The following is a 26,623-nucleotide window of genomic DNA, read 5'->3' on the forward strand; positions in this document are numbered from 1 at the left end:
GTTTGAAAATATTTGAATTTCTTTTGGAAAAATATTTCCAATTCCGAAACTTTATGCAACTCAATGATTTTCACGAGAGAAGATAAAATGACTTCTTCAAATTATATGAAATATGAGTTGGGAGTTTCAAAGAAACTCAAATTTAAAATCCATTGAAATTATTTTTCAATTTGGACTATTTGAGTTTTATTCAAATTATTTTTCTCCAAAAACAAAATACATGGAAAATAGGGTAACCTGATTCCCTACAATAGAAAATTGGAGAAAAATTAATTTGAAATCATTTTGGTATTTTTAAAATGATTTTTTGTTGGATTTTAATAGACCAGTAGCACTCTTTGATTTATCTGAATTTGTGTGTATTTTATTTGGCATTATAAAAATGTCCATGTTGTAGAAAATCTTTTTCTGCAAATTTTGGTATATTATATGCCTATATAATATTTTATTTCTGTTTTGTTTTTATTATTTTATTTTGTCTGGAAAATGTTTTTTTAAAAAAACTTCTTCGTCCTAGCTGGGCCGAAGCCCAGCCGGCCCAGCGCCGCACTGGCCCACTCCGGGTCGTCCCCGATCTCCAGCGGGAGACCCGCCCGACCACGTCGCCGGAGACCGCCTTGCCCACGACTCCGCCGCTGCCTCCGTTTGCCCCTTCTCCACGCCTCTCCTCCCCCTATAAAGTCGCCGCCCCAGGCCCCGTCTCTCTCTCTGCCGCGCCGCGCCGCCCTTCCCGCAGATCGCTGCCGCCGCCACCTGCTCCAGCCGCCGCCGCCGCAAGCGAGCCACCCCGCCGCCCCGCCTCGCTGCTCGCCGCCGCACCGTCACCCCGTGCAGCCGCCGTCGCCGGCACCTCGCCGGAGTCGTGCTGCCTCGCCGGAGTCCGTTCGTCGCCGCCTTTGGTTTTTCATTGGAAAACCGCCCCGAGCCGGTAAAACCGATAAAACCACCCGGTTTTATTTTATTAACTTCGGTTTTATATTTTAGCCGGTTTTTCTTTTTTTTAGTTAGATTTATTTAGTGAACGCTCGCTAGTTTAGGTTCTGTAGCGAACGCGTTCATTAGATTAGATCTGTTTAGCGGGCGTTCGCTCGATAGATTTTTCCTTTTTTTATTAATTTCGGCCAGGGACCTATCTGTGATGTTTTTTCTTTACACATTAGTCCCTAATCTTCAAACGATCACAACTTTTTACTCGTTTATCCAAATCCAACGAAACCAACGCTCACATCTTTGTTATGATCCCCTCTATCCAGTAATCTAACTCAAACATGTTTTTGAAAAGTTTAAAATTTGAATTATATCAGATTTGAATTCAAACTTCGTTTGATCATAACTTGAGTTTCGTAGCTCCGTTTGAGTTGATTCTTTTTGCAAATCCCTTGACCTAAACTTTCTGATAAGGCCAAATTCACATAATTTTGGTATTGTTAGAAATTGTTTTATGTTGCAAGAGTTATTTGCTTGGTTTTGATGTTTTCCGAATCATCTTCTTCGTTCTTTCTGATCTTTTGAGTGATTGCTTATGTGTGGTTACTATTGCTTGCTTACGATAGATTGACCGGAGTGTGACGAGTAGAACTATCAAGAGTTTTGAGTGCGAATCATCTTCATCAACATTGCAGGCAAGTTCACACTTTGATCATATCCCCTTTCATACCCGGTTTTATTGCATTAGATCAATCCTCAAACATTGCATGATTAGGATCTAATTAAATTGTGGGATGGGAAGTAGTTGAGGTAGTACCTATTACCTGCTTATTAACAAACCCTTGGGAGTTACTTTTACGTTATGCTTACATTGCCATGCTATGCTCGTAGACGTGGATTGGGTTTTTGAGAGTATTCATGACAGATGTGAGATTGTTAATTAATGGTTTACTTAAGGTGGCAACTTAAACACACATCTGGGTGGATAGAGGTACCTGGGTATTCCAGGATTGCCTGTCTAGGCACCTGGGTAGACCAGGATTGCCTGTTTTTTTATGGACCGCCACCCAGGCTCAAAGAGATCATGAGATTTTTCATACTAGAAACTTCCGTGTGCAGCCACAAGCTATTATGGGCTCTAGCATAGTTGATTAAGTCTTGCGAACTCTTACTGGGTAGAGTAGCAGATGTAGGGGAAAGTCGGTGTAACGGTCTATCCATCGTAAGGTGCTAGCGCTTCTAAAAGACTATGTCTCAGTCATCCGTGTTCTCAAACACCATGTAGTGCGAGAAACCAAACGGAGGCGATCGAGTCTTGTGGGGAAAAGTGCGCAAACCTCTGCAGAGTGTATAAACTAATCATGGTTAGCCGTGTCCTCGGATATGGACATCTTGAGTATCTAGTACCTGGATTATCATGTGAATCTCATCATGTTACTTTAAATGAATATTGTTGGGTTTTAATGATGATGCTTAATTGGGATTGAGAATGCTGTCAACCATTCTCAATGTTCAAGAACCACCATGATAGTTAAATAAAATTTATTCCTTTGCAGTAGGGAAAAATTGGCTTTTCGCAAAAACCTTATAACCGTAGAGCTTTTCCACCAGCCATATATGCATGTAGTGATAGCCATTATTCATCATTGCTCTACAGTGTGAATTTGCCAGTACATTCAATGTACTGACCCTTTGTGGCTGCAACGTCTCATGTTGCAGGATTTCTTACGACGAGTAAGTGATACGTTAGGGTTACGATTTCTACACTCAACTTTGACGTTGGTGTTGATGGGAATCCACAACCTTGTTACTTCCACTATTTGGATTGAGGTAATAGTATTTACGTTAATTATACATGTGATTTACCTCTGTTATAAATCCTCGAGTACTGTGTGTGTCAGCATACCGATCCAGGGATGACACTTAAGCATAGAGACTTGATCCATTCGGGTCGGGTCGCTACAAGATGGTATTAGAGCACATGTTGACTGTAGGACGTGACCCTAGAAACTGGCAAGCCCATAGCAAAGATTTTTCTCTACAACTTTCCCTTTCAAAAAGATCTTTTACCTCTCTTCTCTTCTGAGCTTATTCAAAAATTCCCTTTAGTGAGACCATACCCCTTTCCCCTTTTGACGACACGAAGATTCGACTGATGAGATCACTCCAAGAAGTACAAGATATCGGACAACGACGACCACTACGGAATGAAGAGGATTTTACCATACATTATGATAATGGAAACTAAAACTGTTGAAGACTCTGAAGACTAGGAGAATTTGAAGACTCTGAAGAATTTCCTGATTTGTATGACTGGGAAGGCTACCATTATGGAACTTGGCAGACTATGGAAGTTGTCAATACCCGAGATCAAGGTGTATCGGAGAAAGACTGAAACAAGGAGCATGAGAACTCGAAGCTTTGTCAAATAAAACCCTAAGGCAGGAGATATCAACTATGGAATGATAGCTCATGGGAATGACAAGAGCAGAAACACGGTTATCCATGATGTCATCGCCCGTTGATGTTATTGTCACCATGCTGAGTTAAGGATGCATTTCTTCAGAAAGGATTTGATGGAAGAAGGCTGATAGAGCACCCATTAGTAAGATGAAGTTTTAACCTTAGCCGGTGTATCACCAGGATCTGGAGTAGTACATCAAGAAGTTTAAGGTGGAACTCCAGGAAGCCGTATTAGACAAGGAAGCATTTCATGAAGAACTTAGGACCCTGAAGATGAGAGTAGCCAAATTGGAGGAAACATAACCTCGAGATACCTGAGACAGTAGGACCCTGGCTCATGCCAAGGATGTTGAAACCCCGAAGTTTGGAACACAACTCTAGAAATATTGAAGGACGTCACGAGAGACTTCGCGTCAACAGAGTTGATCTGGCAAAAGAACTTGAGAAAGACAAGCATGATCGGAAGAAGCCATTGGAGGCATGAACAAGGCTTGAAGAGTTTGGAGACGTTGAAGATTTATTGACCTTTAGAAGACCAAACCCCTATTATATACCTACGTTAGATGCGACGTTTGTGAGCTGTCATTTGTTTGATGTTTTTCCCGACAGCCACAAATAAAATCTGTCTTTTCAAAACTTTTGTTTGTATTGTGTGTATCCCTCTCTATCTCTCTTATCTTACCCCAAACCCACATGGACCCAATAGAGGATGAATGAAGATGAGCTTATATTTTCTGGACTGATGAGTCAAATGGAGATGGACCAATGGATTCAGAACATAGAGGATCACATGAAGAAAAACCTTATAGTCGGAAATGATATGACCCAGCATTCTCTTCAGTGCTTTGAACGAGGTGCTGCTACTTGGTGGAGGATGTACCAAACCATCAATGGATGGCAAGGAGTAACCACTTGGAAAGAATTTAAGTTGACTTTGCCAAAGTCTCGGCTTGTGTCCCAGAAGTTGAAGCCTTGTGGAAAGGATATGAAGAAACCTTGTGCATGCAAGATTTGTGGAGAAATCGGACACACCCATAAAGAACACAAGGATGAGTGCCCTAATTGTGAAGGAAGTCACCCAGTTGAAGAATGCCTAACTAGGCAGATTACTTGTTTCTTGTGTGAAGGGACTACCCACTACCCTGCTCAGTGTCACATTTACCCCATGGTACAACGAACCATCCAGCAGAAGAAAGAAGTAATGAAAGGAGCCCTCATGGAAATTTTAGAAGAAGTTGTGATGAAGGAAGATGTGGAGGACACACCTAAAGAGGACCCGAGTAAACCCTGCACTAAGTCTTGCTATTCATGTGGAGAAGAAGGACACATCTCCCAAAATTGTTTGAATGGGGATCTAGTAGAATTCCCGACAGAGGAAGTAGAGTATGACCCACAGGAAATAGAAGCCCTAATTGGAATGGAAAAGTCCAGAAAGAGAAGCGGAGTGGATTCCAGGAAGGATCTGAGTCATATCACCTATTTACAGGTGCAAGGAGTCAGGGCACTACCTCAACAATTGCCCAAAAAGGAAACCTCGATACTTGTCAGAAGTAATATGTTTTCGTTGAAATGAAGCAGGGCACTTTGCCAGAGATTGTCCCAAAGAGAAGGAGACTTGTGATAAATAGTTGAGTCTGTGAGAAGTATAGTAGTAGAAGTGAGAACAACTCTTTTGTATCAAGGTGTTGAGTTGAGACATGTAATGGAAGAGCGAGATATTGTAATCATTAGAGAATAAATAAAGTTAGCATCGTTGGTATTGATAGGGATTTTATGAGTTGTTACTCTATGAAGAAGGATTTTGACCATTTTTGAGGATAAGAGAAATATGGTCTATGGAAGATTTTTGCATTTTAAGGGTAGTAGTACCCTGTAAGTACCCTTGACCCCTGGAAAAGATAAGGATACCCCACTGAGTGGATTTCGGATAAAATAAATACGAGTTTTGTCTCGATATGTGTGATGCCCCAAGAGTATGTGGGATGAAGTTGGAGACCATCAGTTGTTTGGACCAAATGTGATCAAGGAGTCAAAAGAGAATGTTAAGTTGATTCGAGATAGACTGAAGGTAGCTCAGTCCAGGCAGAGGAGGTATACAGACTCAAAAATGCAAGGAGGTAGTCTATGAAATTGGAGACAGAGCATGCCTTCATGTGTTCCCTCTGCGAGGAATTAAACGATTTGGAGTTAAGGGAAAATTGGCCCCGAGATTTGTAGGATATACCGAGTTTTGGAGCATATGGGAGAAGTGGCCAACAAGTTGGAGTCACTCAAAGGACTGCCAGGAGTTCGTGATGTGTTTCATGTTTCCCAGTTGAAGGATTGCCATGCAGAGATGGCCAATATTCCCATGTAAGGACGCTTGACCCTGGAAAGGATAATGATGTTCCATGAAGTGGAATATGGACTTCATAAGTATAAGTTTTTATCTCGATATGAGGGATATCCCACGAGGATGAAGAGATGAATTACCATTGGATATAAAGGAGGTATGATGTTGGAAATATGGATCAATGGAAATTCCATGATGAGTCTGAGTAATCATGTCCTAGTTTGGTGCCAATAGAAGGAAGGAAGACAATACAATTGGATAGATTTAAGAATACTAGGAAGTTGGAAGTTGGAATAATGATCAGTTGCCCGATGATAAGTTCAAGGACTACAAGTGATGAGATGGGCCATAACCCACAGGCTCCAGGACCTACCAAGAAGCAAGCACATTCTTGCTGAAGGAAAAACCCTAGAGGAAGATACGACGTTTATCGGCAGACAATTTTATAGGAGTAACGCAAAACCTGAGAGTTGTGAAGGAACGATAGATGTTTGTTTGGCTTGCAGAATCAATGGATTATTCCGAACGCAGTTCGTGGACAAGAGAAATTCTGCAATGCTTGTGAGGATGACCGAGTGTTAGAATGCGAGATTCGCTAAACCATATACAAGGTAATGATTTGGGTGCGGGATGGATTGATCACCATACTGACTTACTCTTATTATTCGCCTTGCTATGTGGGATGGTAAATCTGAGTGACTTACCTATAGTAAAGAGACGACGATCAAAACCCTGTTTAAACTTAGAATGGCATAAGTATTTTTCCCTTGTACACGACAGTTGTTGCCAACCGTAGGTTATACGGTGAGGATCAACCCAGACCCATTTCCTGCAGGAGAAACCATAAATTGTTGACCACCATGAGATATCGATAGTTGTTTAGTTTTGGCGCCAGACCCGTCAACTAAGAAGACCCAGTCTCGGAATAACCTTACCAAGATGAAAGGACAAAAGAATTGAGGAAAAGGTTATGCCGTTACCGGAAGAGCCCAGAGAAAGGAATTATACTAAAGATCTGTGAAGACCGGCCCTGTCAAGAATAAGGATGGAGTATATGAGTATTGATGGGACTGTAACCATGCTTCTAAGGGTGGTAGCACCCCAGATCCCGTGTGATGATCATTGGATTTTGAAGAGACCCCGAACCTAACCTATTTCTTTCTAGCCTCTCCGAATCTCGAGGACGAGATTCCTTTTAAGGGTGGTAGGTTTGTAACATCCCAAAATTCTAAATTTTGGAATGTTATTATAAATAGATAGATTGATTGATTGTTTGATTGTTGTGTGATTGATTGAGTGAAATTCGAAACTTTTTGAAAGTTAAATGAGAGGGAATAAAAGGACTTTCCCAAACTTTCACCTTTTGCATTTTGATCTCCGTGAATTCGAAGTCTTTACAAATACAAAACCCTAGATGACATGACTTCTTCCATTTCAATAAATGAAAGGGGTGTTTGAAAATATTTGAATTTCTTTTGGAAAAATATTTCCAATTCTGAAACTTTATGCAACTCAATGATTTTCACGAGAGAAGATAAAATGACTTCTTCAAATTATATGAAATATGAGTTGGGAGTTTCAAAGAAACTCAAATTCAAAATCCATTGAAATTATTTTTTAATTTGGACTATTTGAGTTTTATTCAAATTATTTTTCTCCAAAAACGAAATACATGGAAAATAGGGTAACATGATTCCCTACAATAGAAAATTGGAGAAAAATTAATTTGAAATCATTTTGGTATTTTTAAAATGATTTTTTGTTGGATTTTAATAGACCAGTAGCACTCTTTGATTTATCTGAATTTGTGTGGATTTTATTTGGCATTATAAAAATGTCCATGTTGTCGAAAATCTTTTTCTGCAAATTTTGGTATATTATATGCCTATATAATATTTTATTTCTGTTTTGTTTTTATTATTTTATTTTGTCTGGAAAATGTTTTTTTTAAACTTCTTCGTCCTAGCTGGGCCGAAGCCCAGCCGGCCCAGCGCCGCGCCGGCCCACTCCGGGTCGTCCCCGATCTCCAGCGGGAGACCCGCCCGACCACGTCGCTGGAGACCGCCTCGCCCACGACTCCGCCGCCGCCTTCGTTTGCCCCTCCTCCACGCCTCTCCCCCCCTATAAAGTCGCCGCCCCGGGCCCCGTCTCTCTCTCTGCCGCGCCGCGCCGCCCTTCCCGCAGATCATCGCCGCCTCCTGCTCCAGCCGCCGCCGCCGCAAGTGAGCCGCCCCGCCGCCTAGTCCGCTGCCCCGCCTCGCTGCTCGCCGCCGCACTGTCGCCCCGCGCAGCCGCCGTCGCCCGCACCTCGCCGGAGTCGCGCCGCCTCGCCGGAGTCCGTTTGTCGCCGCCTTTGGTTTTTCATCGGAAAGCCGCCCCGAGCCAGTAAAACCGATAAAACCACCCGGTTTTATTTTATTAACTTCGGTTTTATATTTTAGTCGGTTTTCCTTTTTTTAGTTAGATTTATTTAGTGAACGTTCGCTAGTTTAGGTTATGTAGCGAACGCGTTCATTAGATTAGATCTGTTTAGAGGGCGTTCGCTCGATAGATTTTTCCTTTTTCTTATTAATTTCGGCCAGGGACCTATCTGTGATGTTTTTTCTTTACAGATTAGTCCCTAATCTTCAAACGATCACAACTTTTTACTCGTTTATCCAAATCCAACGAAACCAACGCTCACATCTTTGTTATGATCCCCTCTATCCAGTAATCTAACTCAAACATGTTTTTGAAAAGTTTAAAATTTGAATTAGATCAGATTTGAATTCAAACTTCGTTTGATCATAACTTGAGTTTCGTAGCTCCGTTTGAGTTGATTCTTTTTGCAAATCGAAGCCTTTGACCTAAACTTTATGATAAGGCCAAATTCACATAATTTTGGTACTGCTAGAAATTTTTTTATGTTGCAAGAGTTATTTGCTTGGTTTTGATGTTTTCCGAATCGTCTTCTTTGTTCTTTCTGATCTTTTGAGTGATTGCTTATGTGTGGTTACTATTGCTTGCTTACGATAGATTGACCGGAGTGTGACAAGTAGAACTATCAAGAGTTTTGAGTGTGAATCATCTTCATCAACATTGCAGGCAAGTTCACACTTTGATCATATCCCCTTTCATACCCGGTTTTATTGCATTAGATCAATCCTCAAACATTGCATGATTAGGATCTAATTAAATTGTGGGATGGGAAGTAGTTGAGGTAGTACCTATTACCTGCTTATTAACAAACCCTTGGGAGTTACTTTTACGTTATGCTTACATTGCCATGCTATGCTCGTAGACGTGGATTGGGTTTTTGAGAGTATTCATGACAGATGTGAGATTGTTAATTAATGGTTTACTTAAGGTGGCAACTTAAACACACATCTGGGTGGATAGAGGTACCTGGGTATTCCAGGATTGCTTGTCTAGGCACCTGGGTAGACCAGGATTGCCTTTTTTTTATGGACCGCCACCCAGGCTCAAAGGGATCATGAGATTTTTCATACTAGAAACTTCTGTGTGCAGCCACAAGCTATTATGGGCTCTAGCATAGTTGATTAATTCGTGTGAACTCTTACAGGGTAGACTAGCAGATGTAGGGGAAAGTAGGTGTAACGGTTTATCCATCGTAAGGTGCTAGCGCTTCTGAAAGACTATGTCTCGGTCATCCGTCTTCTCAAACACCATGTAGTGCGAGAAACCAAACGGATGCGATCGAGTCTTGTGGGGAAAAGTGCGCAAACCTCTGCAGAGTGTATAAACTAATCATGGTTAGCAGTGTCCCCGGTTATGGACATCTTGAGTATCTAGTACCTGGATTATCATGTGAATCTCATCACGTTACTTTAAATGAATATTGTTGGGTTTTAATGATGATGCTTAATTGGGATTGAGAATGCTGCCAACCATTCTCAATGTTCAACAACCACCATGATAGTTAAATAAAATTTATTCCTTTGCAGTAGGGAAAAATTGGCTTTTCGCAAAAACCTTATAACCGTAGAGCTTTTCCACCAGCCATATATGCATGTAGTGATAGCCATTATTCATCATTGCTCTACAGTGTGAATTTGCCAGTACATTCAATGTACTGACCCTTTGTGGCTACAACGTCTCATGTTGCAGGATTTCTTACGACGAGTAAGTGATACGTTAGGGTTACGACTTCTACACTCAACTTTGCCGTTGGTGTTGATGGGAATCCACAACCTTGTTACTTCCGCTATTTGGATTGAGGTAATAGTATTTACGTTAATTATACATGTGATTTACCTCTGTTATAAATCCTCGAGTACTGTGTGTGTCAGCATACCGATCCAGGGATGACACTTAAGCACAGAGACTTGATCCATTCGTGTCGGGTCGCTACAATAAAAGTGAGCGTAAATGGTATTGCAATGCTAGGACACAAGGCCTAGGGTTCATACTTTCACTAGTGCAAGTTCTCTCAACAATAATAACATAATTGGATCATATAACTATCCCTCAACATGCAACAAAGAGTCACTCCGAAGTCACTAATAGCGGAGAACAAACGAAGAGATTATGGTAGGGTACGAAACCACCTCAAAGTTATCCTTTTCTGATCGATCTATTCAAGAGTCCGTAGTAAAATAACATGAAGCTATTCTTTCCGTTCGATCTATCATAGAGTTCGCACTAGAATAACACCTTAAGATACAAATCAACCAAAACCCTAATGTCACCTAGATACTCCAATGTGACCTCAAGTATCTGTGGGTATGATTATACGATATGCATCACACAATCTCAGATTCATCTATTCAACCAACACAAAGAACTTCAAAGATTACCCCAAAGTTTTGGTTTGAAAAATAGGTTAGTTAGGGTTTATCTATTTAGATAGTATAGAAGATGAGATTACTTTGCCTATACTTTAAGATTATTTTTCGAGAAAATGCAAAAGACTTTTGTGTTTCATTGTATTGGAAAGAAGGGGTTTGGTACAATCCTCCTAGGAGGCAGATTTACAAGGTGAGTACATGCACACTAGTGGACATCCCAGGTCTATGGCAAGATGGCCCGGAGCCCTAAGGCTCCAGCTCTGGCCTAGAGTGCGGCCTCTTCCTTAATCCTAGCAGTCAGGGAGGTAGCCGACGGTGGTGCGCCCTCAAACACGCATCCATTGCGATGCTTCCAAATCATCCAAGGGACGAGCAAGGCAGCGGAGGCCAATCCCTTGTGCATAGGTTTAGGGGTGTCATCTCTTGCAGAGCCACCAGTCATGGAGAGTGGCATCATCATTGGACAGCGGGCAGGAGAGGCACAGCCATGAGAGGATCTCGTGCCACACTTCACACTGAAAGGGCACTCCAAGAGAAGATGATGAATCGTCTCTGGAGCCTGATCGCAAAGTGGGCAACACTATGGGTGTGGCAGGTTGCGTCGTGCTAGGCGGTCGGTCGTCCAGCACCGATCGAGGTTGGCAAGCCAGTGGAAGAAGCGCACCCGAGGCGGTGCCCAGCACTTCCAGGTAAGCTTCCAAGCCTAGCATCTGGTGGAGCCATGAAAAGTGGCAAGGTATGCGGACTTGGCGGAGTACTCGCCGTTCGCGGTCCACTTCCAGTGAATGCAGTCTGGTGCATCGCTGAGGACAGTTTTGGCGAGCATGTGCCAGAGGCGTAGGTATTCTCCAATCTCCGAGATGCCAATCATGATATGGATGTCCGTGGCCCATTGGTTCGCATGAAGGCCGTCCTCTACAGTTTTGGACTTGCGATGCTGTTTGGGGATGAGAGCATAAAGGAGAGGCGCTATCTCGCGGATCGCACGCCCTTTGATCCATCTGTCCTCCTAGAACAGGGTGTGTTGGCCATTGCCAATAGTCATGGTAGTGGAGGCGAAGAAGAGCGCGCGCTCCTCGGGCGCGAATTGCAAGTCAAGGCTGCTCCAGGCCCTGCTATCATCGACTCGCCTGAGCTATTGCCACCGCATGCAAAGGGCGAGGTCGGTGCGCTCGTGGTCGTGAACGCCAAGGCCATCGAACTGGATAGGCTGACAGACGCGCCGCCAGTTGACGTGGCAATTGCCACCATTGGCCTCGGCGCGGCCAGCCCAAAGGAATCCTCTTTCAATCTTCTCCAAGAGTTTGATGGTCTTCTTTGGTGGCGCAAGCATAAGGAGCTGATGTATGGGGATCGCGCTCAAGACAGCCTTGACGAAGGCAAGGCGGCCGGCTTTGTTCATGAGCCAAGCCTTCCAGAAGGGTAGCTTCCCAGCGACCTTGTCGATGATGGGTTGGAGCTGGGCAGCAGTGGGGCGACGCAGCGTGAGCGGGATGCCCAAGTAAGTGAGCGGGAATTCGACTATGGGGCATCCCAGGTGAGCAGCGCCCACGGTGTCGCAGCGGATGAGGGCCGTAGCGCTCTTCTGGAAGTTCACGTGCAGGCCGGAGGCACGCCCAAAGAGCTGCAAGATCTCCTTCACCACCGCAATATCATCCGGCGAGGGGTGGCACAGGAGAATTACGTCGTCGGCGTAGAGGGATATGGTAGGAATGGTGCGGCGCGGGTGGACCTGTTGCATGACCCGGAGCTCGACCGTGCGATGGAAGAGCCTGCCCAACGTATTGACAGTAAGGACGAAGAGCTGCGGGGAAACTGGATCACCTTGGCGCAGTCCACAACGGTTCCAAATCGATGGTCCGGGGTTGCCGTTGAGGAGAACCTTGGTGCTGGCCGACGACAAGAGAAGGGCGATCCAATCAAGGAAGCGGTCGCCGAAGCCATGGCATCGCAGCACCTCGAATAGGAAGGCCACGAGATGGAGTCGAAAGCCCGCACCAAGTCAAGCTTCAGAAGCACGCGAGGGGCACCAAGCTGGTGCATTAGCCGCGCGGATTTACGCACTAGGATGAAGTTGTCGTGAAGACTTCGCCCGGGGATGAATGCGTTCTGGACGTTGCTGACAAGGTTGTTGAGCTTGGGAGCCAGGCGGAGCGAAAGCAGCTTGGACAGGACCTTCGCGACAATGTGAATTAGGCTTATGCGCCTATAATCCCCCAGGCCATTGGCATCGTGATGCAGAGCATCCTACAATCATCCCCATGTACACTCAAGCATATGCCTTTGGACCTAAGGTGAACTCGCTCCTTTCCGAATCTTCCCTTTCCGCATGTAAGACATGGATGCTACTTCAAGCGCAGACCTTGTGCATACTCAGGTACACCCGAGGAGTCCAAGGAGAGCCCAAGGACCAAGGCCAAGCGTGCGCGAGAGCGAAGGAAGGAGAAGGAAGAAGAGTCTGCTGCTACAGCAGCCGGACATCCGGCCATGGCCCGGACATCCGGCCCTTCACGAGCCGCCAGACATCCGGCCCAGGTCCCGGAAATCCGGACACCGCCGAACCCGAGAGCAACAAGACCAACCCCGTCAGCCCGGACATCCGGCCCCTCCAGCCCGGACATCCGGTCCTCCACGAACGCCCGGACATCCGGGCCGTCGCCCGGACATTCGGACTTCCCTGCCTGCGTGCAGTGCATCTGGGCCGAGGCCCATGTACCCCTTCACCCCTTAGACTATATATACTTCCCCTCCACCTACGTTTTAGGGTTAGCGTTGTGATAGCTCATTTGAGAGATAGAGCTTCGCTCATCCATATCGGATCTACTCCATGAGAGAGACCGCGGCCCTCTACGGAGAAGATCCACCTTGGATTCAAGACCCCTCAAGGAAGATCCCCTTGTGGATTCAAGACCTCCTCACGGAGAAGAACCGGTTACCTCTTGTATCGTCCGTTGTTGACTTTGGATCTTGTATCTCCCTTTGTGTTCATGGATCTAGCGCATGTGTGATCATTCTTGTTGGTTTGAGTGTTCTCTCGTGTTTCCCCTCGTGATTCCCCTCGTTTCCCCCCTCGTGTTCTTCGTGTTCTTCATGGGATCCGCTCCTTTCGTGAAAGATCGGGCCACTAGGGTTCTACCCTACATCACATCGGCGCGCTTGGGGAGGAGCGTAATTAGCGCCTGGTTAAGGCAGCTAAACCCTCATCCACGCAGCGCGTAAACCTGGTCAAAGATGCATCAGAGGTCGTGCTTGATGACCGGCCAGCAGGAGCGGAGGAACTCCGCGGTGAAGCCGTCAGGGCCGGGCGCCTTGCGAGACGGCAAGCTCTTGATGGCTTGCCAAATCTCATCTTTGCTGAATGGCGCGTCGAGGTCCTCCGGGTTTGAGGGCTCAATGAACTGTGACAGGTCAATGGTGCAGTCACGCGGCGCGTCCATCCCAATCCGGCTGTCAAACTGCTCGAAAGTGGCCGCGGCCATGTCGCTAGGATCAGTGAGCACAGCGCCGTCGACAGAGATGCCATGGATCCAGTTCTTCTGCTTGCGGTACGTGCACTGGCGATGGTACAACGTAGTGTTCGCGTCGCCGTCTTTGAGAGATGCAATGCGTGCGCGCTGTCGGGCGATCGTCCGCTCAAGGGAAGCAAGGCCAAGGTAGGAGAGCTTGATCTGACGATGCAGCCAGTCTTCATGCGGTGATAGGGCACGCTGTTCTTGTGCGGCGTCGAAGAGGAGCAGCAGCTCACGAGAGATCGCAAGCTAGTCTCGCACGTTGCCAATGGAACACGCGCTCCAGCTGGTGAGCTTACGCGCTGTGGCCTGCATGCACCGCATGAAACGCGGGAACGGATCGGCGTCATCCACCGAATTCCACGAGGTCGCCACGATCTCCGGGAAACCGGTGAGGCGAGTCCAGTACTCCTCGAAGTGGAATCGTCGGTGCGCTGATGGGAGAGGCGAGCAATCGAGCAAGAGGGGGGAGTGATCCGAGACGACCGAGGCCAGGCAATGCAGGTGGCATTCGCCATGCAGCTCATCCCAGTCCCTGGAGCACAGCACCCTATCGAGATGGACCAAGGTGGGCGGGCTCTGCTAATTGGACCATGTATAGCGCCGGCCGCTGAGGTAAATCTCCTTGAGCGCGAGGTCGCTGAGGACGTGTCGGAACCGCCCCATCATTATCCTATTGAGATTGTTGTTGCTCTTGTCCTCGTCACGGTAGATCATATTGAAGTCTCCGCAGATGAGCCGTGGACCGGGGCAGGCATCGCAGACGTCCCGGATCTCCTGCAGAAAAGCGATCTTGGCGTTGTTGTCCTGGGGGGCCATAGATGATAGTGAGCCACCACAGCATGCTTGTGCTACCAGGGGTCGTAACCCGGGCGGAGATGGTGTTGGTGGTGAACATCGGGTCCGTGATCGTCACGTCCCGGCTCTTCCACGCCAGCAGGATCCCGCCACGGGTGCCGCTCGCTAGCAGATAAACATATTCATCAAACTCAGATCCCAATGTCTCAAGGACAGTCGACGAGTAGACGAATTCCATTTTAATCTCTTGGAAACAAGCGATCGAAGCACTGGAAGTTACAACAAGCGAGCGAACTGCCGTACGTCTAGCACGGGCGTTGAGGCCGCGAACGTTCCAATTGATGATTTTGAGGCCGTGATCCATTAGGTAGAGGTCGGCGAATGGGCACGCATCGGCACGGCTAGGCCTCGATCGGGCTGCCCAAGATCACCGTGGTGATAGGCGTCGTGGACGGGTCGGCGGGTAGCACGCGGCCAACAAGCGCGGCAATGGCCGTCAACACGGCATGAGAGAGGGGCGCAGCAAAGACCCCATCGTATGCCTTCATGGCCTCGGCGGAGATCACTTGATCGGTGCCGATGATGCCAAGGGTGCGCAGTATCTGGACCTGCGCACGGCGCTCAGCGGTAGGCGGCACGCCAGGCTTGGCCTTCGCAGCGGTGGCAGATCGTCCGCGGCGCGGCGAGAAGTTCAGGGGCTGCCGGCGTCGTTTGCGCGCAGGGTTGGGGAGGGTTGAGCAAGTCTGCTTTGTTGTCGCGGCGAGGAAGTCTCCAAGGGTCCAGGAGCTGACAGGGGTCGGCTGTCTGGTTCGTCGCAGAGTGATTGGCAGCGTGGCAAAACGCCCTGCGCTGCGCATGTGAGGCGCATAGGACACAGGGGTGGATTGCAGCGTTGACGGGCTTGGGGAAGAGGGCATGCTGGCATGGGCATTAGGAGGCGTGGGCCTTTGCAATATGCGTCTCGGTTCCTGGGCCGCGGGGGAGGGACAAGCCAAGTCAGCGTCCCCGATGGCGGCGGCAGGAGGGGCGAAGGCGCGATGAATGGAACCACACGACCCGCGTCCCGCATAGCCGAGGAGGGGCTGGCATGCAGCTCAGCCAGGGCCACGGGGGTTGACGAGGGTGCAACATCACGCGTCGCAGTGGCAGGGCCGGCATGCAAAGCAGCAGGTACTTCATTGGCCACATGAGCTGACGAGGGCAAAGCATCGCTTTGCCCCGACAGCGGATCAACCTCGGGAGCAATAGGGAGCGAGTCCGGGACCTCACTGATCGGGGATAAGCTGTCCGGATCCCCAAGCGTGCAAGCATTGGCCGTGGTGGGTCCATCGCTAGTTTGGCTGTCTCCCTGCGCGCACGACGACGCGCAAGACTGGGTCGTTATGGGCCCGGCTGCAGGAGGAGTGTGGGCGGGCGCCAATTGGTTGTTGCCAGCTGTCGGGGTGGCAAGCACCACCGCTAGGGTGGGCGACCCGGTCGGCTTGGGATCCGCTGCAGCTGCAGCTTTGGCCAGCGCAGCCTGAATCCTAGCGCGCTTTTTCTTTCCGCCCCGCTTTCCTCTTTTGGCTTTGTGACTAGGGGTGGGCCCCAGCATGCGGCCATGCATCCATGCATCTGGCACGGGACGGTACGGGCGGAGGCGCATGCGCAGCCGCGGCTGCGCGGGACGCCAGCCAGCCAGGGTCGACCGCCTCGCCATCGGCCCGTAGGCGGCCTCTGGAGCAAGTCCAGCTGGCAGAGTCTACCACCATGCCATCGGCGCGTCCGTCGGGGGCGGAGGTTGGGCGGCGACGTTTTCGGCCACGGCGGCGTTGCTGCCCGCGTCCATGGCAACAACCAGCGGCGTCGTGCGCGCTGCCACGAGCATCGCCATCACCATTGCCATCGCCATTGGCAACATCATCAACCACCCTAGGAAGGGCAGCGGACCTCACTAGCCGGATGGAGATGGGGTACTCCAGAGTGCGGACGGCCGGAGGCAGGTCAGGGCGGATGCCGGGGACGTGCTCGACAATCTCTAGGATGGCATCCCGGCGAATGGAGGCCAAGTCCCGCACGCGCCTGGTGAGCCGGAATGTGGCAAGGTCAGCGCGGGAACGCGTATCCGGGTGCAGCCGCTCAACCCAACAGCCAGTCCCAAGGATGTGCTCGGCCGTGGATAGGTGCCATGCCTGCGCCGGGATGCCGCGGAGCTCGAGCTGCACAGAGAATGCAAAGCTCCCAGCAATGGCGTGGGCGAGCTTGCACCAAGGGCGAAGCAGTAGGGTAAAGTGGGTGGAGTTGATGAGGTGGTCGCCGGCCATCCGGTCCATGATCAGCCGCGAGGAGAAGATGCTGAGAAAGTCCTCCGGGACGTGCTTGTGTACAGTGAAGTCGCCAGGCTGCAGGTCGAACATGGCATGCAAGGTTGCCTCCACGTCGGCCGGGGAGACAGAGGGCCTGGTGCCGGTGATGGTGGCCACCATGCCGCGCGCAAGCACCTCCTCCGCCTCCTCCATCTCGATGGAACAAGCGATGGTGACACGCGCCGGCGCAGAGGCGGGCGGCGGGGTCGGCGGTGGGGTGTTGCGCGGCGGAGCGGGGGAGTTGGGAAGGGGGGTTGCACGGCGGGGTGTCTGGCCCACGACGGTGAGCCGCCAGAGGCTGCGCACGATGGTCACCGGGCAGCAGCGTCTCACAACAGCTGGACTCGTGGCCGGAGATGAGGCAGCGACGGCAACGCGCGAGATTGGTGCAGGCCCGCACTTGGTGTCCGGCCTCCAGGCACCTGAAGCACAGGACGGCGACTTCCTTAGGCGACGGGCTGCGACGGCGGCGATGGGAGGGAGGGGTGGCCGCGCTTCGCGCGCGCGGGCGACGGTTCCTCCGCCGCGGCTGCTAGAATCCATCGGCGTCGAGCACAGGGCCTCCATTGACGCGATGGACCTCCGAGCATGGTCCCAGGCGAGCGACGGCCGGAACGCGGGCGGCCGGCACAGTCGAGCGGAGCGGCACCAAGGCTGAGGAAGCAGGGGCCGGGCGAGACGCGGCCGGCGAGGGGGGAGGAGCACGGGGCCGGCGGGGTGCTGACGACCTCGCGGTAGGAGCACGAGTCAAAGGACTCGCCCGCAAACCGCTCCAACGGATGCGACCGTCAGGGCTAGAGTCACCGGAACGGGCATCGGCGAAGGCCATGGCCAGGGGGGAAGGGAAGGGTAGGAGGGAGGTCTACCAGCGAGGATTCGACGGCGGCGAGGCTGGTGGGGGGCTAGGCTAGGCTAGGGAGCGGGGAGGGGAGTGGGAGCGGAGCGCCATCTCTCACCATACTTTAAGATTATGACTGCCCAACAGCGCAAAGGTGAAACTAACCAAACTATAAATGCAAATTTCGTGTGGATTATGTTAGCATCTTATGGAGAAGGTCCACAACATGCATTCGGTTTTACAATTAGGTCGAATTAACCATCACATCAACTTCTGCTTTTGAATCCTATCATGGCAATTCTCTTGTATCTCACATCAACTGATGCTCATTTGCCAAAGTACTAAACGTCCCTCCCTTGGTCAACTGACAGTTCTCCCGTAGCAGATCGAAGCAATGTACAGATTCTTGGCCCATTTATCCTGCAAGTAGATTCCAAGGTTAACTTGGCACAGCAACAGAAGAAGCTAAGGTACTGAATTCCGGAGACAAGCATCATACCGCCATGTAATCTACTGCTCCCTCCGTCCCATAATATAAGACCGTTTTTGACGGAGTGTCAAAAATGCTCTGATATTATGGGACGGAGGGAGTGGTATGTAATAGTAGAGGATATGAAGAATCCCTGGTATTTTATGACAAGAGTAACACTATTGTATGAGCTGCTAAGGTACCTTTACATGGTTGCTGGGAAAGGCTGAGGTCCGTAGAGTTTCTTGTGTCTCGTCTACTGGTTTCCGTTTTGGCTTGCTCAAGATAAAAGCGGCTTGATCACCGGTAGCTGCTGAAGAAGTTATTCTGTAACCATGCTCCCATCGCCGATGGATGCCTTCACTTGGATACAGGAAATCCAACTCAACAATCTGAAATTGCATAAAGAACTTAGCCTCGTAAACTAGCCATGCTATAGTCACTGGAAAATTTACAGAAATCTATACTGGGACATTAACCGAATGGACAATTTCATATGGCTAACAATGCCAATCAAGTATTCTGACCTGTTCAGAATAGCCAGAGTTCCTTGACATGACTACTCCCCAGCGATTTCCAGCTGTGGCCATAGATGTTACATGAAAACCTTCTTTCCACTTTTTATTGATCCACTTGAAGGGGAATGATTCGCTAACCTTGTACGATTGTTGAGTGTAAGGAGTTCCTGCAAACATGACACAGAACAAGTTATATCATATTATGAATAACCCTGTGAACAATGACATTTATGGGAGGTACCAAGCTAAATACGTACAAACAAAACATTTGGTTTTTTCTTTGTCGTCAACAAAAATATTGCCACAAAATACAAATTTAAGTGGCAAACCTGATTGATATAAAATCGTAAGCCACAGACCTTTAGACATTACAACCAATGAACTTCCGTTCAATGCTCCAGCTATTACTGTTATGTAGAAACTTTTCTCCCACTGATCCATTATCCAGTCCTGTGTATTGGAAACAGAATTAGGAATCCTCACTCGGTAATTTATCAACAGCACTAATCAATAATAATCATGCTTTATGAGACTACCATACCTTGTGTAGAAAAACAGGTGAGAGTTCATAAACCTGAGAACCGAAACCAGTTCCTGCATCCATAATGAGAGCCCAAAGGTTTGCTGAAGAAGCCACACAACTGATGTATAGACCATCCTCATTACCCTTTTCTATATGCTGTTGAAGCCTGTTGTCAGCAACATTGTAATGATACCTAACAAAGAGAATCAACATATATTGGCTTTAATTTCCGTCAATACAATGCCAAACTATTTATATTTACTTTATAACCAATGTATTAAACAAGGGACTGACAATGAGATATTTCAAAAAGTAAAGGCATGGATACTACGCAAAGAAATATGTGTACATGAAGAAGCGCAAACTGAAAGCCTTAATCACTAGAAACTACAAGCACAGTTAATACCTCTACCAGTACATAAGGAATTGTGCAAACTAGTTACTTGGAGGCCATGGCCACAGATATTTGAATTCTTAGATGGTTACTTTGCCTGCTGTTGCATGTTAACTACAGACAGATGGTTTAAACTCGGGTAATAGGTGTAACAAGAATATCTTGCCTAAACTGAACAAAGAAAACATGGGAAGCAGTAATACGACAATTAACGGGTTTGCTGAACTTCAGTCGACTGAGACTCAACCAAGAATCAGTAGACTGCTTAGCCGTTGGACCTTTGCGTGGAGCTTCGTGCTAGACTGTATTAACTTCATGGATAAGGCAATGAATTTTGGAATTACCACTTAAAAACAGATATCAGAAGTCCAATGATGTCAATTAATCATATTCGTATCATCTACTTTATTTCAAACATCAATTAGTGTAATTACCGCTGCTTCATAGGGCGCCTGGCATTGTAAACTGAAATCCACTGTGATGCTGGGCTCCCTAATCTAACTTTCTTCTTAGGCTGATCATCTTCTTCATGATTTACAGGTAGCCTTCCACGTTTTTGCCCCACCTAGAATTTGGGGAAAAGGTTCATAACAAGACACAGAAGAAGCAAGCTAACCAAACATGACAGTGAAAGTACAGCAACACAGACCTTAAGGGCCCCATCAATTCTGATGGGCCTTGACGCAGGTGATTCAATCAAACTTTCAAAGAGAGAAATAAGTTTGGCGTAATTTGGCTCTTCATCAAATTTCATATTTGTGACAGACTCAAGAAACTGTTTGAACGGAGGTGGGCAGAAACTGCATAACATATCCGGAGAGGTAGCCATTTTTTTCTTGCAAACAAGGAAACTCTTGGTATCTCCCTGTGATGTCAAGAAAGTAACATTTGGAACAGACCTAAGTGAACACCTGGAAAATATAGTGAAGTTAACGCAATAGGTATAATTAAATCTACCTGGTAGCCTTGCCAAGGCAATCTTCCTTTTATTAAAAATATAAGGGTGTATGCCAATGACTCTAAATCATCCCTCCTACTACCTGTACGACCTAGATGAGCATGAGCACTTGCATATCTAATTGTCCCCCTAGTAAAAACGAAGAAAAAAGGGTAAGTAAAGAAGTACCATAGGCGAAAAAACAAGTACGCATAGGGAAAATAACCAACCTAAAGATATCAGGCCTTTGATCATAATCAACATGTTGACCTGACGAATCTCTCCACTTTGATGCTGCACAGTTTAGACATCACCATATCAACACAAATCAGTAATGAAAGAAAAACACACTAATCTGGTTTAAAGAAAAGTAGAAGACTATGACCCTGAGTTATGTCATGAAATATTGCGATGAAATAGAATTTGTTGATTAATAGAATACCTAAACCAAGATCAATAAGGAAAAGCTTCTTCTCCTCAGGTGATCCAGGCAGACCAAGCAGAAAGTTCTCTGGTTTCACATCACCATGAACAAACCTAACAAAAATAGGATGTGTTAACAAGAATGAACAGCGATGCATTGGTTGAAGATAACTTTAAGCTACCCTTTGGAATGAAACTTCTCAAGAATTGATATGGCTTCTACAGCAATGCAAGCAGCCATATGTGGAGACATCCTGTTGGAAGTGTTAAATCTTTTAGTACAGATTACAGAAGAACTTTGTCTTCAATAAAGTATACAATGTCAAAAGGAACAAGAGGATGCTCACGCTTGTCCCAGCGAATTCCATACATCCCAAAGACTGGGACCAAGGATATCCATTACCTAGTTATTTTTTCAATATGATCAATTTTAAAAGAAAAAACAGCCTACCAGTCTAGATGATTAACTTAAATAAACTCACAAGGATATAGTAGTCGCCCTGCCGGCCCTTATAGTGGACTGCCGGTACACCATAGCAGCCGTTGAGAGTCCTTGTTACAGAAAAACCCAATGCTCACTGATCAGAAAGTTCAAGAGACGAAGAGAATAGCATAACTACAAAAAGGAGTTGACTGTCCAAAGTACGTACTGATAAACTTGCCACTCATATGGGGGGACAAAATTGCACCCTTTACTACTCCGGTGCTCAAACTTCAATGCAACCTACATAGTTATTATCCGTAGTTTTGATTAATGTGACAAAAAGCTGCCTTTTTTTCATAAACATTTTTAGAGCAAACAAACCTCATATGCATGAGGACCAGTGCGAGCAGTCCCACCAGATACCCTTCTACCAACATACACTTGACCAAAGCCACCTTTACCTAGTTTCCTGTCAGTTATATACACAGGAGAATTACCTACATGAACCTGCAGAAATGACATGGTATTAGGAGCTTCCAAATAGCAGAACTGACAACTCCGACAAAGCGACAAATAAGACATTGCATGTCCCTCATAGCATCATCTAGAGCAGAATTTTCAGTGAGGCGAAATTGTGCAACGAGGCAATGGACCTAGCTGTAGCCTGTCATTACACAGAGACCTACATTGCAATGTAAGAAGGCAATTTTGCAGTTCATCTACTTCTGGGCCATGTGCAACTATATTCGAACTACAAGGACTTAAAGAAGTAGCATGTTTTTCCATGACAATTCGCTGTTTTGTGTATTGGATTGGATCAAGATAACGGACCTGTCAAGTGGGATGCTGCCAAGTAGCACAACTGGCAACTATGACAAATAAGATATTGCAGGTCCCTCATAGCATCATCTAGGGCAGAATTTCCAGTGATGCAAAGTTGTGCAACAAGGCAATGGATTTAGCTGTAGCATGTCATTATATGCATAGAGATCTGGATTTCCGGATGCAAGAGGGTAATTCTGCAGTTCGTTTACTTCCGCGCCATGTGAAACTATATTCGAATTACGTAGGCCATATTAACTACTCCCTCCGTTCCAAAATAGATGACTCAACTTTGTACTAACTTAGTACAAAGTTGAGTCATCTATTTTGGAACGGAGGGAGTAACTGGTAAGCTTTTTCTAGATCTACAACAGAAATATTTGACAGTTTAGGTAAACTATTTAACCGTAGCAATGTCTACCCCTGAATTGATGGATGAGTCCCTAATGTGATGGCATCAAATAAGGCATGAAACAATGGATGTAATCTATGTAGGACAGAGGGACAAAGCGAAACACTCCCGAGGATCCATAATAAGTGGCGCGGTTTTGTTCAGTTCAAAACTGTGGCACTTATTTTGGACTGGATGGAGTTTTTTTTTCTGTTTTGTGCTCCGAACATACAGCATGATATCCTATGTTTAGTTTTGCAACATTAACAAAAGATGAAGGTCCTTTTGCTTGTGCCCTATGTGATCAATCTAAAACAGAATGAACATCCTAGAGAACATGAGTAAGGCGTAAACCATTGCATTAAAATTATTGAACTATAAAGTCAATTGAAAACTATGTCAGGTCACAAAATGGCGGTTCATGATAAAAAAATTATGGAAAAGAAGTACCCTCTCCGGGATTGGTGCTATTGTTGAATCGTCTTCAGTGCCGACAAGCTTCTCAGCACTTTCACCATCCATTCTCATACCTTTATTGCCGACACCCTGAGCAACCTTGTTCAAAGCAGGGTCCTTGGATTCACAAACAACTGCATGTATGGCAACAGCTTTAGGGAGGTGTTCAGAACCCAGGTTAGCATCCAAGTCAACAACTTCCGCTCCCTTTCTTGCACGCCTTGGTGCCGGCACCACTCTTCTCCAAGGAGCACCCTTTCTGCCCCTGGCAGCAGGTATATGATCGCACTTCCCTGCTCTCTGTGGAGCAGGCGGCACCGGTTTCACAGCCGGCTCTGCTTGTTGATCGTCAAGCTTCCTGAACCTCAGACGTGCTTGGCGAGTACTGCTGCGCAGTTCTGGCATCCTCTCCCCATGCAACTTAAGTCGGTGTTCGAGCTGTCGGAGCCCTTTCCAATCTACACAAGCATAAACACAGTTGAAATTGTTGATCAACATACATAACTAAATAGAACTATTTTTGTAGACACAAATGGAAATCTGGAACAAGTGTTTCATACACTAATGTGCCCACAACCGCCCAACATGGAAAAAGTCACCGCCGGTGGTAACCACAGCATACTTCGTCTTCACCGCAGCCTTTCACGAGGACGAATGCATCGATTGGCGTGGAAAAGAAAGGGAATCAATCATCTGACCACCCCCCACCCAAAAAAAAGGAGATTTCCACTGGAGATAAAAATTCCGTCTTTAGCAGTAGATCACCAGCAATCCGGCACCCAATCGGCAAGCGTACAACCCACCCAAATCCCAACTCCACTAACAGCCCGTTCTGTCGCCCAAATCCGGCGCTCACGCGCGCGCACACACACAACTGACACCATTCCTTCCGGTGCCCGATCAGCTGGCGGCGGCCAAATCGGACCACAGGCAACCTGTCAGAGCGCGATTTTCCCCAAATGGAACGCTCCCACACCTCCTGATCGCAGAGGAACACACCCAGGCGCCATTTTTGGACCGATTCTTTTTTCAAAAATATAAATGAAAAATAGGTGCAGAGACAGAGAGAGGAAGCGGGAGATCGGGGTGCGGGGATGCTCACATCGACGTAGCGGCGGCGACCGGGAGTGGAGAAGGAGGAGGCTCGATTCGTCTCCTCGGGAGCCGCGTAGTGGTGGGGGAAGGCACACGAATTGTGGAGATGGAGCTGCTGGTCTCGTCTGTATCGTCTCGTGCTGGTGGCGTTCATGTGTGGGGGGTTCGGTTTGGGTCGTGGCGCGGGGGGAATCGCCCCGTGTGAGAGCATTACTAGTAGAATCCCTAAATAGATCAAAAAAAAACCTAAATCCTCAAATCCTTGTAGCAGTTTTAAGGATTGAGAAGTGCCATTTTTTGACACTTTTAAGGGTTGAAAAATAGGGGCAAAGACTAGAACCCTCAAACCCAACCCTTAGTTTAAGGGTTGGGTTTGAGGGTTCTAGTCTTTGCCTCAACCCCAACCTTTAAAACTGTCATTTCATATATCACACATTTTATCACATTTCATCACAAATTCCATCACATTTGACATAAAACAATAATCATTCTAGTTATTATTACAACACCGAATAAAAAAATAATCATTCAAATTATTACAACAATGTTTGAACAAATTACACAAATTGTTCGAATCAAATAGGACATAGAAAAGTAAAACAAAGATACATCATGGGCCAATGCGCCACCCATCCAACTGCCAGTGGTGCTCTATTAGATCATTCCGGAGCCGACCATGAGTGGTTGCATCCTCAATCTCACGATGTATTTGAAGAAAAGCGTGTATGCGAGAAGGGTTTCTTTCCGGTTGCACACGGGTACCAACATTGTCATAGAAACAAGGAAGGTTTAAATCTCTTTCATCCTCTAGGATCATGTTGTGTAGAATCACACAACATTTCATGATGTTCATCAAGGTTTTTTTTCCCAAAACCGAGCTGGACCACGAACTATGGCAAACCTTGCTTGCAAAACACCGAAAGCTCTCTCAATATCCTTGCGGGCTGCCTCTTGTGCCTTGGTGAAATGAGCCTCTTTTCTTGTTAAGGGCACCCCATTTTTCTCCTTGATGGACTTCACAAGAGTTGCCCATTCGGGATAGATGCCATCGGTGAGATAGTATCCCATTGAGTACTCATTGTCCATGATTTTGTAGTTGCAAGCTGGAGCATCCCCAAAAATTAATCTTTTGAACAAAGGAGATCTATTGAGGATATTGATATCATTGAGTGTTCCCGACAACCCAAAAAATGCATGCCAAATCCATGTGTCCTGAGATGCTACGGCCTCAAGCACAATGGTAGCATCACGGCTTTTACCGCAATACATTCCGTGCCATGCCTTTGGGAAATTTTTCCACCTCCAATGCATGCAGTCAAGACTACCTAGCATCCCCGGTCATCCCCTTTTTTCATTGATTTCCATTAATCTCTTTGTATCTTCCTCGTTTGGTGCCTGAAGATACTGCTCACTGTACAGCCGAATGACCAACTTGGCAAACCTACGGACTGACTCCGTGGTTGTATCTTGCCCAATGCAAAGATACTCGTCGGTATAATCCGCGGGTATGCCATAAGCGAGTACCCGCATTGCCGCCGATATCTTTTGATATGCACTAAACCCCATGATACCGGCGGCGGATCTACGACGTTTAAAGTAATAGGAGGCGGCCTCACAATCGGTGACAATCTTCACAAACAAACTACGCCGCATTCGGTACCTTCTGCGGAAGAGACGAGGAGGGTATGTAGGTACCTCCGTGAAGTAGTCTTCCATCAAATGCTCGTGTCCGAGAGCGCGGTTCCGGTAGATGGTGACTCGCCCCATCTTCGACCCTCTCCTCTGATCCATCAGCTTCACGCGGTTTTCAAAGAATTGCACGTCAATGAGGAGGCTCATCATCTCGACGTCGTCGTCTTGCAACAACTCGTCGATGTCCGAATCGTCGGATGACGACCAACCCGACGAATCGGACAACGAGTCCATGTCGTTGTTGTTCACCTCCATCTACACAATACAACAAACAATAAATTGTGAGTGCCAACAATGAATCAAAAAGGAAAAAAATAAAACAAAAAGGAAGAACAGGAAGCATACCTGCGGGGAGCTCGGGGCGGCGGCGCGGCTGCCTCTGGCCCGCCTGGCCTCTGGCGCGGCGGATCGAGGAGGCCTGAGGCCGGCCGGGAGGCGGCTGGGGGCGGGAGCCGACTGGGGGCGAGGGGCGGGGCCCGA

The 26,623-nt window shown here is 47.3% G+C and overlaps 2 protein-coding genes across 3 annotated transcripts; both read right to left on the bottom strand.

Moving 5' to 3' along the window:
• Positions 1 to 18,171: 18,171 nt before the first annotated feature.
• Positions 18,172 to 24,663, bottom strand: LOC125537047 (casein kinase 1-like protein HD16). Of its 2 annotated transcripts, none has more exons than XM_048700343.2 (17): positions 24,459 to 24,663; positions 23,351 to 23,814; positions 22,069 to 22,194; positions 21,914 to 21,987; positions 21,746 to 21,815; positions 21,611 to 21,666; positions 21,446 to 21,517; positions 21,283 to 21,377; positions 21,071 to 21,134; positions 20,861 to 20,990; positions 20,553 to 20,768; positions 20,338 to 20,468; positions 19,528 to 19,702; positions 19,346 to 19,436; positions 18,996 to 19,153; positions 18,672 to 18,860; positions 18,172 to 18,419 (listed from the first exon to the last, which is right to left on the bottom strand). In XM_048700343.2, exons 2-17 carry the CDS (start codon positions 23,759 to 23,761, stop codon positions 18,360 to 18,362), a joined length of 2,118 nt encoding a protein of 705 aa, XP_048556300.2. In that variant the 5' UTR covers positions 23,762 to 23,814; positions 24,459 to 24,663; the 3' UTR covers positions 18,172 to 18,359. The 2 variants fall into 2 exon arrangements, with proteins under 2 accessions (XP_048556300.2, XP_048556299.2); XM_048700342.2 differs by having other exon boundaries at positions 19,316 to 19,436.
• Positions 24,664 to 25,789: 1,126 nt separating this feature from the next.
• On the bottom strand, positions 25,790 to 26,398 carry LOC147984988 (uncharacterized). The gene has a single exon (XM_087541357.1). It carries the CDS (start codon positions 26,396 to 26,398, stop codon positions 25,790 to 25,792), a length of 609 nt encoding a protein of 202 aa, XP_087397483.1.
• Between the last annotated feature and the right edge of the window lie 225 nt (positions 26,399 to 26,623).

The sequence above is a fragment of the Triticum urartu genome, chromosome 2A, assembly GCF_056163025.1.
Source record: "Triticum urartu cultivar PI428250 chromosome 2A, HENAU_Tu73, whole genome shotgun sequence".
In the NCBI taxonomy this organism is placed as follows: domain Eukaryota; kingdom Viridiplantae; phylum Streptophyta; class Magnoliopsida; order Poales; family Poaceae; genus Triticum; species Triticum urartu.

Excerpts from the sequence above, each read along its gene's own strand:
- LOC125537047 (XM_048700342.2), bottom strand. The coding sequence starts at position 23,761 with ATGCCAGAACTGCGCAGCAGTACTCGCCAAGCACGTCTGAGGTTCAGG. Across the intron at positions 21,378-21,445 it reads GAGAAGTTTCATTCCAAAGG|GTTTGTTCATGGTGATGTGA; the intron begins GTAGCTTAAAGT and ends TATTTTTGTTAG. Across the intron at positions 18,861-18,995 it reads ACTCTGGCTATTCTGAACAG|ATTGTTGAGTTGGATTTCCT; the intron begins GTCAGAATACTT and ends ATGCAATTTCAG.
- LOC147984988 (XM_087541357.1), bottom strand. The coding sequence starts at position 26,398 with ATGGAGGTGAACAACAACGACATGGACTCGTTGTCCGATTCGTCGGGT.